Genomic DNA, 17,719 nt, shown 5'->3' on the forward strand with positions numbered 1-17,719 from the left:
TGGGATGGGGAGGGGCCGCGTCTGCGACCCGAGCTCCCCACCCCCAGCCCCACCCCCCACGCCCCTCCTCAACCCAGGTTCCTGGCGTGTGTGGGTGTGCGTGCGCGTGTGCATGCCGTGTTCGTGTGCAAGGGGCCAGGAAGGGGAGGGACGTGTGTGTGTGTGCGCGCGTGCGTGCGCCCACGAGGGCTGCTGCCGGCGTGTGTGTGTGTGTGTGTGTGTGTGTGTGTGTATGTGTCGGGGCGGGCCGCGCGTGCCGTGTACGTGTCCGTGTGCGAGGCGGTGGCCCCAGCGGCCTGGGCGTTGGCTGAGCCGGCGCCGGGGCTTCCAGAAGGCCGGGGGGCCTCCAAGGTGCCGGTTAGGACTTTGAGGGGAGACAAGCAGGGGTTTCGGGCAGGGGGGCCGGGAGGGCCTGCCCGGAAGTCACATTGGCAGCAGCTGTCCAAAGGGCTTGGTGGTCCGGGGGCGGGGAAGGCGGGCGGGCCCCACTGTAAATACGGCCCCAGGGTGGTCAGAGGGTCCCATGCCACCCGTCCCCTCGTGACCTCCCCCTCGACCTCCAGCTGACCATGCATGCCAGCTGAGTGGCCAGCTGAGTCCTGGACCCTCTCTGGACTTTGCCTCCCCCAACCCCCTCCCCATCAATAAAACTGTTTACAACCACCGGCCCCCCAAGGCTCTGGCTCTGCTCTGTCTCCTGGGGGCGGGACCTGGACCATGGTGTTGCCCCGGGGGTAACTGGGAGCCCCTGTGTCACTCGTGGTGGCAAGCAGAATTCTGGGGAGCTGGGTGTGGAAATGGGGGGCATCTTCCTCTGGATGGGGCCGGTTCCCGATTCGTTCTTGAGCAGATATTTACTGTGCACCTGCTATATGCCAGGCACCGTCAGGGACAAAGATCCCTGTCCTCATGGAGTTCGTAGCCTAGTTGGGGAGACCAGTCCTGTACTTGCAAATTAGGACTGGATTTGAAGAGTGATGTGTGCAGTGGGGAAAAGGCCAGGTAATGTGCTAGGTAGAGGGTGAGGGTGTGGGGGGTGGCCAAGGAGGGCCTGTCGAGGTGACCCTTGAGCTGAGATGTGCTGAGTGAGAAAGCAGCTGTGGGGAGACATGCGGGCAGAGGGAACAGTGTGGGGGACGTGAGAACACGCTTGGAGGAGGGGGCAAGGTGGCCACAGCGGCCCCGGGGAGGGGAGGCGGCAGGAGCAGGTGCAGATCAGGAGGGAGAGGAGGGCCAGGGCTCGGGGCAGGCAGGGCCCCACAGATCAGGAGTGTAAAAAAATGTTTTTATTGTGGCAAAATCCACATAAATCCACATGAATTCAAATGCACCATGGGAAGTGTTTTAAAGTGCACAGTTCGGGGGCGACCAGGTGGCTCAGTTGGTTAAGCATCTCACTTGGCCTCTGGTCATGATCTCAAGGTCCTTGGGTTCGAGCCCCGCGCCGGGCTCCATGCTGCCAGCTCAGAGCCTGGAGCCTGCTTGGGATTCTATGTCTCCCTCTCTCTCCGCCCCTCCCCTGCTTATGCTCTGTCTGTCTCTCTCTCTCTCAAAAGTAAACATTAAAAAAAATTTTTTTTAAGTGCACAGGTCAGTGGCATCAGGTCCGTTCACACTGTTGGGCACCCATCCCCACCATCCATCTCCAGAACTTTCTCATCTTTTCCAAACTAAAACCCTGCCTCCATTACACATTAACTCCCCATCCTCCTCCCCCCAGCCTGATGGAGTTTAAGTGGGACGGGGAACCACCCGAGGCTTTGAAGCAGGGGCGGGCTCTGATTGCACGTTCAGAGATCTCTGTAGCATTTTGCCTTTAGGGTTCACACCCCTTCCTTCCCGCCCGCTTCTGTGTGCTGGGCCCTGGGGGTGGAGCAGTGGTCGAGACAGATCTGGCTCCCCCTTGTCCCAGAGGAGACTGTTAGCCTAGTAAACAAATGCAAAACACCGGGAGGACATCGCCTGGCTTCTCCTGGACGCGTGAGAGGTTTGACCTACAACATTGTGTAAGTTTCAAATGTTTGATACATGCCAATATCGCACCATGAAAGGTTAACACATCCATTACTTCAGGTACTTCTGTGTGTGTGTGTGTGTGTGTGTGTGTGTGTGTGTGTGATGGGACCATTTAAGATCTACTCACCCACTGGGCGCCTGGGTGGCTCAGTCTGTTAAGCGTCCAACTCTTGACTTCAGCTCAGGTCATGATCTCAAGGTCCGTGGAATCCAGCCCTGAGTTGGGCTCTTCGCTGCTAGCGCAGAGCCTGCTTGGGATTCTCTCTCTCCCTCTCTCTGCCCCTTCCCCACTCTCTCAAAATAAATAAAATTGAAAAAAAACACAAAAGATCTACTCTCTTAGCAAGTTTCAAGTATGTAATACAGCAACGTTAATGATAGTCACCGGGCTGTACGTTACAACTCCTGGATGTATTCATCTTGTAACCATGCATTTGTACCCTTAGACCCACATCTCCCCATTTCCTGCACCCCCAGCTCCAGGCAGCCACCATTCTACTCTGTTTCTAGTTTTTTTTTTTTTTATTTTAAAGAAGTTTTTTAATGTTTATTTATTTTTGAGAGAGAGAGAGAGAGACAGAGTGCAAGCAGGGGAGGAACAGAGAGAGAGAGGGAGACACGGAATCCGAGGCAGGCTCCAGGCTCCGAGCAGTGAGCACAGAGCCCAATGCGGGGCTCGAACCCACAGATCATGACCTGAGCCAAAATCGGATGCTTAATCGAATGAGCCACCCAGACGCCCCTTCTGTCTTTTTGATAATAGCCATTCTGACAGGTGTGAGGTGGTATCTCATTGTGGTTTTGATTTACATTTCCCTGCGGATGAGTGAGGCTGAGAACCTTTCATGTACCTGTTGACCATCTGCATGTCCTCCTCGGGAAACTATTATTCGGGTCCTTTTTCTATTTTGTGCATATCTGTTTTTGTGTGTCCATCTCAACGGGTCTGTTATTCTGTCCTGCTTTGTCTGTGTCTCTGTGTTGTATCTGTATCTGTGTATTCATGAGGGTATTCACCCGTCTTTCTTTACGCCTGTCACGGTCAGCGTGCACGTATGTCTCTGAATCTGTGTGCCCACAAGACAGAACTCACATTCATTCTCACGGCTCGAGACAAAACTCTTCAGAGATTGGGCTGTGGAGAGACTGGGCCATGGCCAGGCGTGACCAAAGTCCAGGTGCATGTAAAGTTAACACATCACAGCTGAATGTTTAGAACCCAACAAGAATGAAAGCGCTGAGTAACCAAACCCGTGAGATGCAGCCAAAGCAGTTCTCAAAGGCACATTTGTAGCTTCCGGATGCATTTATTAGGGAATGAGGGAGACCCCAAACAAATAGCTCATTAGCCTTCAGATGAAGAAAGAAAGAGCAGAAGGGGCCCTTGGAGACTTGAGTTCCACTTCACGGATATGGAAGCCGAGGCCAAGAAAAGTTAAGCCGCTCGCCTAAGATCACAAAACAGAGCAGTTTCTATAGAGCTGGGAGCCGGAGCATGATTTAGTCCCTCCCAGGCCATTGTTTGAAGACTGTGGAGACTTTAGGCATCACTCCCTTTTGAATTCTATTTTTTAGAAATTATTTCACTTGGGGGCGCCTGGGTGGCTCAGTCAGTTGAACGTCCGACTCTTGACTTTGACTCAGGTCATGTTCTCATGGTTGTGAGATTGAGCCCCCCGTCAGGCTCTGTGATGAGTGTGGAGCCTGCTTGGGGTTCTCTGTCTCTCTCTCTCTCTCTCTCTCTCTCTCTCTCTCTCTCCCTCTGCCCCTCACTCCTGCTTGCACGCTCTCTCTTACTATTAAAACAAAACAAAACACCCAGAAATTATTTCATTTAGAAAAAAGGCCAACAACAATATGTCATGAATTCAAGACAAGTCCTCTTTGTTCCTTCCATTGAACTTCCTGGTTGCTTAGATTTATTGCAAAGACTAGCTCTTGCTTAGAGAGCTGTCCCTCCCCTGCCCAGGAACAGAGCCTTGCAAACGTGACCCTTGATTCCTGGAGTGGGGGGAAGTGAGGATTCAGCCCCAGAGACTCTGGGGGTACCCACCCCCCAAAAGCAGGAGTCAGGGGGATGAAACACCAGGTAAAAGCAGGCGGAGAAGGGAGCACGCCCCTCCCCTGCCAGGAAGCAATTTTGCAATTCTGACCACCCCCCTTCCCTTGCCTGGCTCAGGTCCAGCCACTCACGGGAACAGGACGTGGGTGAGGACTTCCCTGGGGCGGGCGGCCCTGCCCCCAGTCCAGGCAGGTATAAGGCTACCTCACCGGGCTGAGCGAGCCCAGATGGAAAAGGGGGAGGCCATCATGTCTTCTCGGAGGCCACAGCGGAAGCACAGGTGAGTCCCCCCACCCTGCCCATGGTGGGCAGAGCTGGATTCCAGGCAGTTCCATCTGATGCACGGAGGTCACGGGGCGAGATGTAGACCCACGGGCTGGAACAGAGCGACAGGCTCTAACTGTGGACAGACTCGCTGTCACTCACACTTGCTATGGCAGTGCTCCATGGGCCACACGGAGAGCGGGAGGCCCACCAACGCCTCCCGACCAACACCCCACCAGAGGCCTGCTGGAGAGACCGCGAGGGGCAGAGCCCAGCCCTGGGAGGATTATGGTGCCGCCTGTAAACCACCCCACCCCAGGGCCAAATGCCTGCTCCGATCTGCACAAAGCTGGATGCACTCTCCGTGTTCAGGGTTCCCTTTGGAGCCCTGGGTTGCCCTGGAGCACTTTGGAGCAAGATAGAGCTGGACACAGCAAGTAACCTTGTTTGGCCGGCGCTGGGCAGAAAGGGCAGAAAGTTTCCCAGAGGGGACAACTTGGGAAAGTCGGAGAAAGTGTCACGGGCAAGGGAGCATCGGAGCCGGGGCTTTGCAGGACAAGTAGGAGTTCGCTGCCCCGGCCTTCAACATATGGGGCCGGGGAGGTAAGAAATGACCCAGAAAACAAGCTAGAGCAGAAGGAATTAGCACATGTGACTGTAAATAATGAACAACCCGTTGGGGCAAGGCTGGCAATGGGGAGGGGTAACACTTATGGGTCAGAGAAACGCAGTCTTCAGAGAGTTCGAATTCTCTCTGGAACAACAGCTACCTCTGGCAGCCGTGAGGGGTGAGGGTGGAAGCGAGGAGAGGAACAGGAGGTGACTGCACTCGTCCCGGGGACCAATGCGGTGGCATGGTCCCAGGTAGTAGACAGGAACGGGCTGGCTGATTCTGGGGACGTTTTCACCCAGCCGGGTGTCTCTTCTGTCGTTGCCCGCAGCCCCGGAGGCCTGGACTCCCGGCTCTCTAGAACGCTGCTCCTGCTGCTGCTGTCTACGGCCTCCACCCAGGAGGTCACCCCCAACCGTGCCGCCTGCATGGTGTCTCATGCGGTCAACGGCAGCTCCGTCTCCTGCCACCCCCCCGCCCAAATCCCCCGCCGCTTCCCAGCCGACACCGTCTACCTGGTGGTGGAGTTCTTCAACCTCACGCGGCTGCCAGACGACACCCTCCGGGGCCTCGCTCGCCTCCAGGAACTGCACCTGTCCAGCAACCAGCTGGAGAGCCTCTCGCCCAAGTTCCTGCTGCCCGCACCTCTGCTTCAGGTGCTGGATCTAACCCGCAACCGCCTGGCCCGCCTGCCCCCCGGCCTCTTCCAGCCCTTGGCTGCTCTCCACACCCTGGTGCTGAAGGAAAACCAGCTGGAGGCTCTGGAGCCCTCGTGGCTGCTCGGCCTGAAAGCCCTGCGGCATCTGGACCTTTCCGAAAACCGCCTCCAGACCCTGCCCCCGGGGCTGTTGGCCAACGTCACCTCCCTGCGCATCCTTGACCTCAGCAATAACCAGTTGAAGGCTTTGCCCCCAGACCTTCTGAAAGGCCCCCTGCGGTTGGAAAGGCTGCATCTGGAAGGCAACGGACTGCAGGTGCTTGACGAGGGGCTCCTGGCACCCCAGCCAGACCTCCGCTACCTTTTCCTGAATGACAACAAGCTGGCCACCGTGGCAGCGGGCGCCCTCCAGGGTCTGTGGCAGCTGGACTTCCTGGATCTGTCCAACAACTTGCTTACCGGCGCGCCTAAGGGGCTCTGGACATCCCTGGGGCAGCCCACCCGGGACATGAAGGATGGCTTTGACATCTCTGGTAACCCCTGGATCTGTGATGGGAACCTGGAAGACCTCTACGGGTGGCTTGTGGCCAACAAAGACAAGATGTTCTCTCGGAACGCGACGCGCTGCGCTGGGCCTGAAGCCTGGAAGGGCCGGATGCTCCTGGTTGCAGCTGAGTCCCACTGAGGCCTGGCGCTGGGCTGGGCAGACAGGCCTGGGAGCACGCTGCTTGCTACTTGGCAAAGAATTCACCTCCAGCTTTCCAGAGCTGCTGGCTGGACCCGCCTGGCCCGTGCTTCCCCAAACACATCTTGGGCTCTCTGGCCTCCCGGTACCCTCTCCCAAGAAAGCCTTTCCCTGTTTTCCGGATCTCTTGGCCTCCAGGCGCCCCCAGCCTGCACGGCCTCCCTCTGGCCCAGCCCTGGCCACACTGGGGTCGTCTCTGTCTGGCTCTGTCTCCCCCACTTTGAGGGGCTCTCCGAATGCAGGGCCTGGGGCTGGGGTGCCTTCTAGCCAGCATCACTCAGTTTGGGGTCAGAACGGAGGGGTTAATAAATAACTGTGGAAAGGGACTGGGCGTACTGGAATTCAGTGTTACAAGCATCTCCCAAGTTGACTTCCTAGGTCTCCAGGAGGAAGGAGAAGGAAAGAAGAAAGAGGAGAGACCCAGGGCCTGGGGGCGCAGGACACAAGCTTCTAGAGCTTCTAAAGGGATTGCAGTTGGGATATGATGGCCTGTGGCTTCCCCTCTCCCTCCCCCCATCCAGGACTTAACTCCAAATAAAACCCTGACCGTTGCCCAGAGTGTCATTTGACCGGTGGATTCCTGCCACAGCTGTGTCCCGGGGAAGGTTTAAATTAAACTGGATGCTTCAGGTCTCCAAACAACTCATCATGCTGGCTGGTGACAACCTAGAGGGATAGCCACCCAGGGCAGGCCTGAGCAGGCTGGGCGAAGCTGAAGGCTGTGTTCTCCCAACTCGCAACCTTGAGCCACCTGCTGACACAGTGCTGGGCATGCTGCTGGAGCCCGAGTCAGATTGGGGGACCCCTGGGTGTTTGGGGGACATGCCCAGTGTCTTCAGCTCCCTGGAAGGAGGGTCGTTGGTGGTCATTCCAGGCATGATGACGAAAGCCAGGGAGGGGCCTGGAGTCTGGCAGAGAGGGGTTTGAATCGGATCCGTCAATTTGCTCATCTGTAAAATGGGGATCCAAGGGAACGGGCCGGCCTGAATCCTGGCTGAGTTCCACGGCAGATTTTTCTAAATAAAAACGCCTTGAAGACTTGCCCAAAGTCACTCCTCAGCGAGGGGGTGGGGGCTGTGATCGCCCTCCACCGTCTGCGTGGCAACGGCAGGGTGACGGGTGGCCAAACCTGGCCAACGGAAGTAGTCCAATCCTGGGGCATCCAGCGTCCCCCAAGTTACCATGACAACAGCGGGGCGCCGGCGAGAACCCCAGGGAAGAGCCGGGAGGTGGGCGGGTGGGCTGGGTGGGCTGGAGCCCCGCCCCCGGGCCACGCCTCCACACGGCCTCTCCCCATTGGTCAGTAGGGAAGCCCCCCCCCCCAAGAGGCTATAAGGCGGGCGGGGCCGGCGGTGGGCGGAGCCTGGAGCCCTAGTCGGGGGTCGGCGGCGGCATCCGGGGGCTGTGGCTGCGCGCGCCCGGGTGAGTGCCACGTGGGGGCGTCCGGGAGGACCCCGCAGGTTGGGGGCTCCTGATCGGGTGGGCGGGAGAGGATCCAGCGGCGTGACAGGGGCGGGGGGGTGAAGGGCTGGAGCAGGTGGCCGAGACCCTTGGCCCAGTTGGCTAGAGCTCAGGACCCAGTTGAGCGGCGACCAGGGCCCTGAGGGCACAGGGTGGGGAGAGGGGAAGAACTTCGAGCGAGTGGGGAGTCTCGGGTCGAACTCCCCACTCTGAGCCTGCTCAGATGTGTGGTCCTGGAAGCAGCATGGACCTCACCTCTGGGTGCCTCAGTTTCCCTGTCAGTCTTTAGGTTTATTGGGATCCCGCAGCTACCACCTCCGCCCCTGCGGGGGGCTGCTTGTGCAGTTCTGTCCGGGGCGGGGGTTGGGAGGGGAGGCGAGGGGGAGCTGGGGGGTGCGCAGGGGTAAGAGGGGCCTCTTCTCCTTTGCGGAAGAGGAAAGAGCTCAGAGAGGGGAAGGCACTTGCCCAAAGTCACACAGCAGGTAACGGCAGGATGTGAACCCCAGTCTTTCTCTCTCCAGAGCCCATGCTTTGAACCCCTGCAATGTCCCCACCTTGCCAGAGGCTCTCCGTGTGCACCCAGTGTGTGCAGAGCCCTGTGCATCCAGTGTCCGTGTCCCTCACGACGCTGCGAGGAAGCGTACTATCATAACTCTGTTTTGAGGAAACGGAGGTTCCAGGAGGGAACAATACTTTGCCCGGGTCGCAAAGCCCAGCGGGACAGAGCCCAAGGCCTGGAAGGCCCTCTCACTCGGCCCTGCCCCTCAGGATGTCTGCAGCCGACATGTCAGAAGATGAGCCTGTGCGGCCCCCCCGAGACAGCCTGTGGGAGCAGGACAGGCAGGTGAGGGGCCGCCCCTCCCCGAGGACAGGGGCACAGGGAGGGGTGGGGGGACCGTCCCCCCCCCGGGACAGTTTCGGGCCAGGGGCCCCCTCCCATGCCCATCCTTGCTGGACCTTGCGGGGGAGGGCTGCTGGCACACGCTACCCACCTCCCAGGGGGGCGCGGTGAGGCCCGGGGCGGGGAGCACCTCTGCAGCCACACCCGGCTCCCCCTCCCCCACCTCGGGGTCTCTGCCCGGGTCTGTGTCTGTGCCCACCGTCTCGGCACTCTCAACGGCCGCAGCACGAGCGACAGCGGTCACAGCACATGCTCTGCACCGGTCCCCGTTCCAAGCGCTTCGCGCACGTCGGCTCCTTGAATCTCCCGGCTCTAGAAACCCATTTTACAGATGGGGAGGCCGGAGCCCCAAGCTAAGCGTGCAGCCCCCCCCCCCACCCGCTCGCTCGCCCCTCAACCCGGCCCAGAGAAGGGCAGCGGACCGAGGGGCGGTGGAGCTCCCCGCACCCCCTCGGGCCCCTCTGATGCCACCCGTCCCCGCAGAACGTGGTGCAGCGCGTGGTGGCCCTGCCCCTGGTCAGGACCACGTGCACCGCCGTCTTGGAGGCTTACAGTGCCGCTAAGGACAGGCACCCGCTGCTGGGCTCCGCCTGCCGCCTGGCCGAGCACTGCGTGTGTGACCTGACCGCCCGTGCCCTGGACCACGCCCAGCCGCTCCTGAGCCACCTGCAGCCCCAGCGTGAGCACCCCCCCTCCCCGCCACCGCGTCCCTGGGTCCTGCCTTTGATCTCCTGGACCTCCACCCTTAGCTGTCTGCTTGTGGCCCCCTCATTCTGTGTCCTGACGCCCTCCCTCGTGGCCTGACGTTCCTCAGGTATCTCCCTCCCCATCTGCCTCTCTGTCCTTGCCTCTGCGTGTCCTGAGCCCCACGTCCCCCCCCCCCCCCCGGACTCCTGTGATCAGCTGAGGGGTCCAACCTGACAGAGGGGTGGGGGGCACAAGACCCTTGGCCTCACGTCTGACCCAGGAAGGGGGTCACCTCCTCCGCTCGAGGCCTCCCCCGCCTCCTTCTCAGCCAGTGTGCGTGACCTTGAGCCTGCTCTCTGGGGCATCTGAGCCGGCCCTGGGCGAGGAGTCACCTTGGTGCTGGCAGCAGCCGGGTGGCAGGGCTGAGGCGGGGAGGGAAGTGCAGGTGGGGCCCGGCCTGGTGACCCACCCACACCCTAAGTGTCCCCAGCCCCTCCCAGGGTGGCCCGGGCCTCCCTCTGCCTCTCCCTACGTGTCCCTCCCTCACTCCCTGACTCTCCCCCCTCCAGTGGCCTCCGTGAACAATCTCGCCTGCAGGGGTCTGGACAAGCTGGAAGAGAAGTTGCCCTTTCTCCAGCAACCTTCGGAGACGGTGCCGTGGGGACCCAGAGGGGGCTGGGGGTGGGAAGGAGCAGGGTAACCTCCTCCGGGACCGGACCCGTGGGGACTGCACCAGCCAGATTAAAATAATCAGCCCCCGGGGCGGGGGAGAGGGGAAAGGGGTGACAGGCATTGAGGGCACCTGTTGGGATGAGCACTGGGTGTTGTATGGAAGCCAATTTGACAATAAGTTACATTTAAAAATAGAATAGAATAGAATAGAATAATGAAATTGAAAAAAACCCCAAAAGTAATAATAACAAACAGCACCCGAGTTTACTGAGCACTTAACATGTGCCAGGTGGTGCTGGTAACGCCTTCAACGACCCTGTAAGGGAGAACTTTTACTCTCCTCCATGTTTTAGAGGGGAAACGGAGTCCCAGAGCCACGAAGGGCCAGGGACCCTGGGCACCCAGCCCCAAGGAGCTGGGGGAAGGCAAGGGAAGGGAGCCCAAACCTGGAAGGGGACCCCTCTCAGCAGGTGGTGACCTCGGCCAAGGACACGGTAGCCAGCAGTGTGACGGGCATGGTGGGCCTGGCCCAGCAGAGCCGCCGCTGGAGTGTGGACCTGAAGCGCTCCGTGAGCCACGCCGTGGATGTCGTGCTGGGCAAGTCGGAGGAGCTGGTGGACCACTTCCTGCCCATGACCGAGGACGAGCTTGGTGAGCCCGGCTCGCGCCCACCCTGCCCCCGAATCCTTCTGCCCACTCCCCATCCCCAGAGAATCAGAGAAGCCCGGGACTTGCCCAGGGCCACACAGCAGTTCAGGAGGAACCACACGGGGCTGGAGCCCAGGCCTGAGCCCCCCGGGCATTCCCACGGCCCCCCGCCCCACCCCCTACGAGAAACCAGACCACGCAGACCCTAGGGCTGTACGGGGCTTACAGACTTGAGGGCCCCGGTCCCAAACTGGTGTCCCTTCCGATGGTCACACTGGCCTAAGCAGTGCCTTTAAAATGCTTTAGTGCATCGTGTGCATTTAACAATCAGATTTTGCCCTACAAATCCTGATTTGTGGCTGGTCCTCAAAAACTAAACACTTGGGCTGAACGGCATCTGCCCCTTTATACGGTTCCCGTAGCCCCACCATTGTCACAGGGCTCCAGGCTGGCTCAGTCAGTGGAGCATGTGACTCTTGATCTTGCGTTTGTAAGTTCGAGCCACACGTTGGGGGTAGAGATTACTTGAAAAAAAAAAAAAGAAAAAATCTTAAAAAAGCAAAACAAAAAACAGCATTCTCCAGCTTTCTACATCTTGTTTCTGACCCGACCCCAGAGACGATCTGACTTCTCTCAACCCCTGCTTTAGGGGGGCGAGAACAACATGTCGATGCACTCCCTCCTCGGCAGAAAGGCTTTGAGGCATTTATGAGGCACCTACTGTGTGCCAAGCGTTTGTAGTATACCCTTTTTTTTTTTTAGGATTTTTTTAAAGTTTGAGAGATCGCTTCTTGGCCTTTTGGCTAAGATCAAGTGTAGTGAAGTTTATTTTGAGAGAGAGAGAGAGAGAGAATGGGGGAGGGGAGAGAGAGGGAGAGAGAGAATCCCAAGCAGGCGCCTCACCATCAGCGCAGAGCCCGACGCGGGGCTCGAACTCACAAACCATGAGATCATGACCTGAGCCAAAGTCAAGAGTCGGACGCTTACGCAGCTGAGCCACCCAGCTCCCCATAGTATATTCTTAACAGACCGTTTCATAGAGGGGCTAAGAGTGTCTGGGTTGGAATCCCAGGTCTGCCTCTTGCACACTGGGGGGCTTCATCGCCCCTTGCCTCAGTGTTCCTCATCTGTAAATGGGGCTAATAATAGTGCCTACGTCACAGGGTTTGGGGAAATGAGTTGATGTCCCTAAGGGAAAACTACAAATTTGGGAGCCGCGGGCTCGTCAACGCACAAGGAGGGTGAGCAGACGTGGAGGGGGCGGCCATGCTGACCCCCATCCCCCCGTCCCGTCCTCCAGCGGCCCTGGCAGCGGAGGCCGAGGGCCCGGAAGTGGGGTCCGTGGAGGAGCAGAGGAGACGACAGGGCTATTTTGTGCGCCTGGGCTCCCTGTCGGCGCGGCTCCGCCACCTGGCGTATGAACACTCTCTGGGGAAACTGAGGCAGAAGAAACACCACGCCCAGGACACGCTGGCCCAGCTGCAGGAGACACTGGAGTTGGTGAGATCCTGCTGTTCACTCCCTCCCCCTGATGCGGGCCGGTGAGCGTGGATCGAGTGCCAGCTGGGGACCTGGTCCTGAGCTGGTCTGACGGGGGAGGCAAAGCCAGGCTCAGCTGCCTCCAGCCCGGTGTGTTCAAGGCTGGGGCGGAGAGGGCACATGGGTCTGGGGAGGCTCAGGGGGGTCGAGGTTCAGCCTGGGGAGACAGGAAGGGGCTTCAGTGGGGGGAGAGCCAGTAGGAGCTGGAATTTATAGTTAAAGTAGTTCAGGAGAGAAAGAAAACACCCCTCCCCTGGCTTTCCTGCCACCGAGCCCGATGCACCCCAGCTTTAGGTTCAAGTCTCTGCCCTCACTGTGTGTCCCTCCCTGCTCCAAAGGACCACGGAGCCCCCACTTTTTTTTTTTAACTGTATTTATTTTGAGAGAGAGAAAACATGAGCAGGGGAGGGGAGGAGGGAGAGAGAGAATCCCAAGCAAGCTCTGCACGCTCAGCGCAGAGCCCCAGGCGGGGCTCAAACTCACAAACCGGGAGATCGTGACCTGAGCGGAAGTCAGAGCTTAATCCGCGGAGCCACCCAGGGGCCTGCGGGAGCTCCCCGCTTGGCTCAGCTTGATGACGTCAGACACCCCCAACCTGCTCCCGCGTCTGAACCTCCATTCACCTGGGGGGGGTCAGGTCTCGACTTCCCGCCTCTCGCACCCACACCAGGCACCTCAGCCGGGATGCTGGCTCCGCCCACAGGTCCCCTTCCCCTTCCTCATCCCCAGGCCCAGCCCCCCAAGCGGCACCTGGTTCCCCAGCTCCGTCCGGGTCCCAGGCTGTCGTCCCCGAAGCGGCCACCAGAGGGCGCCGATGAGCGCCCGAGTGGGTTTCTATCCCTGAACACCATGTCCTCAAGGTCAGGTGTCAGAACGGGCTTCCTTTTTCAGGCTGAATAATACCCCAGAGTACAGATGGACCACAATTCCTGTTTGTCTTCTAATACCTGCCCCGTCCTGGGCACCGAAGGCACAGTGGCCCCGTCAGGACGCTCAAAGCGCAGTAGGGGAATGAAGGTCATGATGAAAAAACATACCAGGCGCTGGGGCATCTGCCCAGCCAGGAGGCAGGGAGGGAAGACTTCCGTCCGCTCGGAAACACTGGAATGAGCCAGGCAGGGGTGTGGGGCGGAGGGAGGAGTGCACCCAGCCCACCGGCCAGCGTGGCCGAAGTGAGTCTGAGCGACGGGGGAACCGCGAGTGGCGGCGTCTGGCCAAGAGCAGAGGAGAGAACGGGCCGGTTGGCCAGGCTGGATCAGCAGGGGAAGGTTGCAGGGAAGAATGTTCTCTACATGGTTATCGAGACCAGATGCACGCTAGGGTCCTGGCTGCCCCGAGCCCCCGGATCCTCAGCTGCACCCCCGCCCCTGTCCCCTCAGATCAACCTCATGCAGGGTGGGGCCACACCCACTGCCCCCGCCCGCCCTGGGAAGGTGCACGAGCTCTGGGAGGACTGGAGCCAGCGCTCCCCAGAAAACGGCCGTCGCCGCAGCCAGGTAGGGTGGCGGCGAGAGGGTGGGCGGGTGCGAGGGGGCGTTCTGGATCTATCCAGGGTGGCGGGGAGGGGGGGAGGGGTGGGGCCGGGCTCCAGCCGTCTCAAACCAAGGGCTGAGGTCAGCGGTTTGGAGTGTCCACGGGGAAGCTGGCCGGATGGTCCTATATGGTGCCCTGTGGGGAAACTGAGGCAGGGCGCTGGTCCTGGGGTGGGGGGGGGGGGCGCGCCCGTCGGGGACGCTGAGGCCCCTCCCCTCCCCCGCAGGCAGAGCTGGAGACGCTGGTCCTGTCCCGGAGTCTGATGCGGGAGCTGCAGGGCACAATGGACGCGCTGGAGACCAGCGTGCGGGGCCTGCCCCCCAGCGCCCAGGAGAAGGTGGCCGAGGTGCGGCGCAGCGTGGACGCCCTGCAGTCCGCGTTCGCCGACGCCCGCTGCTTCGGCGATGTGCCGGCGGCCGCCCTGGCCGAGGGCCGGGGCAGCGTGGCCCGGGCCCACGCCTGCGTGGACGAGCTCCTGGAGCTGGTGGTGCAGGCCGTGCCGCTGCCCTGGCTGGTGGGGCCCTTCGCGCCCATCCTCGTGGAGCGGCCCGCGCCCCCGCCTGACCTGGAGGCTCTGGTGGACGAGGTCGTGGGGGGCCCTGACCCCCGCTGGGCTCACCTGGACTGGCCGGCCCAGCAGAGAGCCTGGGAAGCCGAGCACGGGGACGGGCCAGCCCTCCCAGGCGACACTTCCAAGGAGGAACCCACGCCCCCCAGCCGCGCCAAGCACACCCTGATGCCAGAGCTGGACTTCTGACCAGATGGGGCCACGGGGCAGCAGACGCGGCCCTCGGGAGGTCGCCCTGCACCCCCACCCCCCACCACCCCGAGGTCCCTGCTGCCCCCTAGTGGCCATGAATATGCACTAACGGACTGCGCGGTGGCCTTGGCCCAGGTGCGCGGTGGGGGTGGGGGGCTAAATTCAGCCGCCTAGACCAGCTTCACTGATCTCAGACGCTCTCCAGTCTTTCCCTTGGACACAGGGGGACTGGAGCCCAATTCAGGTCTCATCTGCCCCAAGCTGGGTGCCTCTGTCTGTGGTCCCCGTCCCTGCACCCCCCAAAAAAGCGGATCAAAACTCCCCAAAGAAACACAGTTTGCCCAGCGGCTGTCTGGGGGTTTGTCTCCACCCCCCAGCTTGTACATCCTGGACGGGGCGGGGTGGGGGGAGGGGGGAGTCCCTGAGAATATCCAGCTTCATCCGCTGGGCCTGCTGGATCCACGTGATTTGCCCTTTGGGGTCCACGCTCCAGAATAAAGGTGCTTTGTGTTGTCCAAAGGCCTATGGCCTCCGTTCAGGTCGGGGTGGGTGTTGGTTCCAGGGTGCGGGGGGCCTCAGGCGTGTGGGGCCGCAAGGCCCAAGGCAGGGTTCAAGATTTGAAAGGAGTGATACTCCTCCCCGGGCCTGCGGGGGCTCATCATGCTGCGATGCCTCCAGCCGCACTGGTCCGGATGGGGCAGACCGAGGTAGGGGAAGGGCCACAGGCCAGTCTCCTGGGGGCCCTCCCATCCTTTCACCGAATTCTCAGCCGCCCCCGAGACTCCCCCGTGGCCGGGTGGGGTGTTAGGAAACCACAGTCTGATGTGGTGAGGTCAGGGTGGCCCCTGGCTTCCCTAGGACCCGGCCCAGGAGCGGTTCTGGGAGGTTGGACCACTTCCCACCGGCCGGATTCGCTTCCCTGCCCCTGCGTAGAAACCTCCATGGCTCCCAGTCACCCTCAGACCAAATATCCAAACTCCTTTGCTGAGGCCGTGCCCTCCCACCCTCCCACCCGTCTCTCGGACTCGTCCATCTTGTAGGCCCAGCTCCAATGCCGCCGCCTCCAGGAAGCTCTCCCTCACTCCACCCCAGGGGCCTAGCTCTGACAGTTCACCTTCTTGGGACTCCAAGCCCCCTCCACCTGCACTTGGAGCCACAGGCAACCTTGCCTTCTCTTCCCCTGGTGAGGCTGGGGGCTCCCGGAGGGCCAGGCCAGGTGAGGATGGGCAGAGTGGCACCCAGGAAGGGCATTTTGGCAGAGGGAAGGGCTCAGGCAGAGGCACGGCAGTGGGGGAATCAGTCTGACAGGAACAGAGTGGGGAGAGAAAGATAATGGGTCGAGGTAAGTCTGGGAGTGGGTGGAGCAGTAGATAAGGTCCTGGGGTTGAGTCTCAGCCTTGCCTACGCCTGGGTGGGCAAGCTCCTTCCCTTGCTGAGCTGTGCCCGGCAGGGAGCAAACCAGATACGAATCCTGCCCTCGGGGACCCCACAATACAGTGGGAGAGACAGACGATAAACAAGAAACAGACGGAAATCGTCTTGGTGTTAGTAGGTGATGAAAAACATAACAGGGCTGAGGGATGGGGAGCGTGTGAGGGCAAGAGGAGGGTGTATATTTTTTAACAGGGGACAAAGGGGCCAAGAAGACTTGTCTGAGGAGGTGAGATAGAAGCAAAGACCAAGGAGGGTTCCAGGCAGGGGGCACCACCGGTGCAAAGGTCCTGGGGCAGCAGCGGGCCGAGTGTGTTGGAGGAACAGTGAGGAGGCCCGTGTGTTTGCAGCAGAGTCAAGGGGAGAAAGGGAAGAGGGGAGGACAGGGAGGGGATGGGGGCCAGGGGCGGGAGGAGGACTCAGGTTTCCCCCCAGGGAGGGCAGAGGCTTGGAGGGCTGTGGGCAGAGGAGGGCGGTGTTTACGGGCACTTTGATGGTCTTTGCTGGGTTTCTCCGCCATCATTGTGCCGCGGCGGCCCTGTGGGAAGGGGAGGGGCCCACCCAGGGGTTCCCGCCTCCCCTGCCACCTTTGGGAAGCGTTGGCTGGGAGGACAGAGTTTGGGGGACATCCGCGTTTTGTTCCCCAACTGTTTGGTAAACACGCGATTGCTCCAAGGAGATGACCTGGGGGTCATCGGGCTGTGTCTGAACCCTCCCTCCTCCCAGCTCAGCGCCCAGAACGGCCAACTGGGTCTCCACCAGCGTGCAGCTGGGGCCCCTGTCCCAGGAGCGGGCAGGGGGGAGACTTAGCCCGGGGACAGAGGTCACTTCTCTGCTGGCCTGTGCCCCTACCCACCGTCAGCCCACCCTGTACACAGGCTCTGGGTCTGGGTTTGAATCCTGTCCCTGCCACTTCCTGGCTCTGTGGTCGCCGGCCCAGGATGCCTCCTCCAGGAAGTCACCCTGGGTTGTCCCAAGCCCACCAGGCCGGCATCTCAGTGCCAGGATACCCCTGTTCTTTTGGTACCCTGTATCCATCCGCATTTTGGCCCTAATTTATCAAGGGAAGTCCCTCCCGGAGAGTGATGCATCCCCTCCCTGCTCAGGCGAGACTGGGCTCCTCTCTCCCCGCCCGGACGATGCGAAGCTCACGTTTGTTGAGTCCCTGCTCGGTACCCGGCACTGGGGTAAACAGGTCCCATGCTTGACCACATTTCACACTCGGAACTATCCTATGAGCTGGCCCATCCAGCCAAACATCCCTTACAGGCTGACCGTGTGCCGGGTACATTTCTGCCGCAGGAGACGTAGCTCGGAGTGAAACAGGCCTGAGGGAGGGGAGCTGTGCGTTGCGGGGAAGGGCTCTGCGGGTAGCGAGAACAGCATGTGCAAAGGTCCCGGGGCAGCACCATGCCTGGCGTGCTGGAGGAACCGTGAGGAGTCCCGCGTTGCTGGAGGAGAGCGGGCGAGGGGGAGAGAGCTGGAGGAGGGGAGGGCAGGCAGAAAGCAGGGCCCCGCGGGCCACGGGGAGGGCGTCTGGAAGAGGAACCTGAGGCCGGTGGATGGTAACTGGCCAAGGGGTCGCGGCAAAGCAGAGCTCTGAAGTGTACTTCGTGGGTGGAAACCGGAGGCCGAGACAGCATGTGGGCAGGGCCTTGGGGGCAGGGGATGGTCCGCAAATCCCTCGGCCTTGCTGGGGGTGGGGGGGCGTGCCGTGGGCAGAGGCCGCCCG

General features: G+C 60.7%; 2 protein-coding genes across 5 annotated transcripts; both read left to right on the forward strand.

Annotated features, from left to right (window-relative positions):
* The first annotated feature begins 4,203 nt into the window (after positions 1-4,203).
* Positions 4,204-6,681, forward strand: LRG1 (leucine rich alpha-2-glycoprotein 1). Of its 2 annotated transcripts, none has more exons than XM_027049184.2 (2): positions 4,204-4,358; positions 5,284-6,681. In XM_027049184.2, exons 1-2 carry the CDS (start codon positions 4,306-4,308, stop codon positions 6,293-6,295), a joined length of 1,065 nt encoding a protein of 354 aa, XP_026904985.1. In that variant the 5' UTR covers positions 4,204-4,305; the 3' UTR covers positions 6,296-6,681. The 2 variants fall into 2 exon arrangements, with proteins under 2 accessions (XP_026904985.1, XP_014928313.2); XM_015072827.3 differs by lacking the exon at positions 4,204-4,358 and adding an exon at positions 4,386-4,945.
* A 1,003-nt stretch (positions 6,682-7,684) lies between these two features.
* Positions 7,685-14,913, forward strand: PLIN5 (perilipin 5). Of its 3 annotated transcripts, none has more exons than XM_053220074.1 (8): positions 7,685-7,771; positions 8,513-8,660; positions 9,201-9,396; positions 9,974-10,056; positions 10,547-10,727; positions 12,025-12,224; positions 13,643-13,759; positions 14,023-14,913. In XM_053220074.1, the coding sequence occupies exons 2-8, from the start codon at positions 8,586-8,588 to the stop codon at positions 14,551-14,553; spliced, it is 1,383 nt and encodes a 460-aa protein (XP_053076049.1). In that variant the 5' UTR covers positions 7,685-7,771; positions 8,513-8,585; the 3' UTR covers positions 14,554-14,913. The 3 variants fall into 3 exon arrangements, with proteins under 3 accessions (XP_053076049.1, XP_026904981.1, XP_053076050.1); XM_027049180.2 differs by having other exon boundaries at positions 7,698-7,777; positions 8,585-8,660; XM_053220075.1 differs by having other exon boundaries at positions 7,704-7,763; positions 8,505-8,660.
* The last annotated feature ends 2,806 nt before the right edge of the window (positions 14,914-17,719 follow it).

The sequence above is a fragment of the Acinonyx jubatus genome, chromosome A2, assembly GCF_027475565.1.
Source record: "Acinonyx jubatus isolate Ajub_Pintada_27869175 chromosome A2, VMU_Ajub_asm_v1.0, whole genome shotgun sequence".
Taxonomy (NCBI): domain Eukaryota; kingdom Metazoa; phylum Chordata; class Mammalia; order Carnivora; family Felidae; genus Acinonyx; species Acinonyx jubatus.

Bases quoted from the DNA above. Each gene is read 5' to 3' on its own strand.
- LRG1 (XM_015072827.3), top strand. From the start codon at position 4,668: ATGCCTGCTCCGATCTGCACAAAGCTGGATGCACTCTCCGTGTTCAGG. The intron at 4,946-5,283 runs GTAAGAAATGAC...CGTTGCCCGCAG, and splicing joins CAACATATGGGGCCGGGGAG to CCCCGGAGGCCTGGACTCCC.
- PLIN5 (XM_053220074.1), top strand. From the start codon at position 8,586: ATGTCTGCAGCCGACATGTCAGAAGATGAGCCTGTGCGGCCCCCCCGA. The intron at 8,661-9,200 runs GTGAGGGGCCGC...CCGTCCCCGCAG, and splicing joins TGTGGGAGCAGGACAGGCAG to AACGTGGTGCAGCGCGTGGT. The intron at 10,728-12,024 runs GTGAGCCCGGCT...CCCGTCCTCCAG, and splicing joins CATGACCGAGGACGAGCTTG to CGGCCCTGGCAGCGGAGGCC.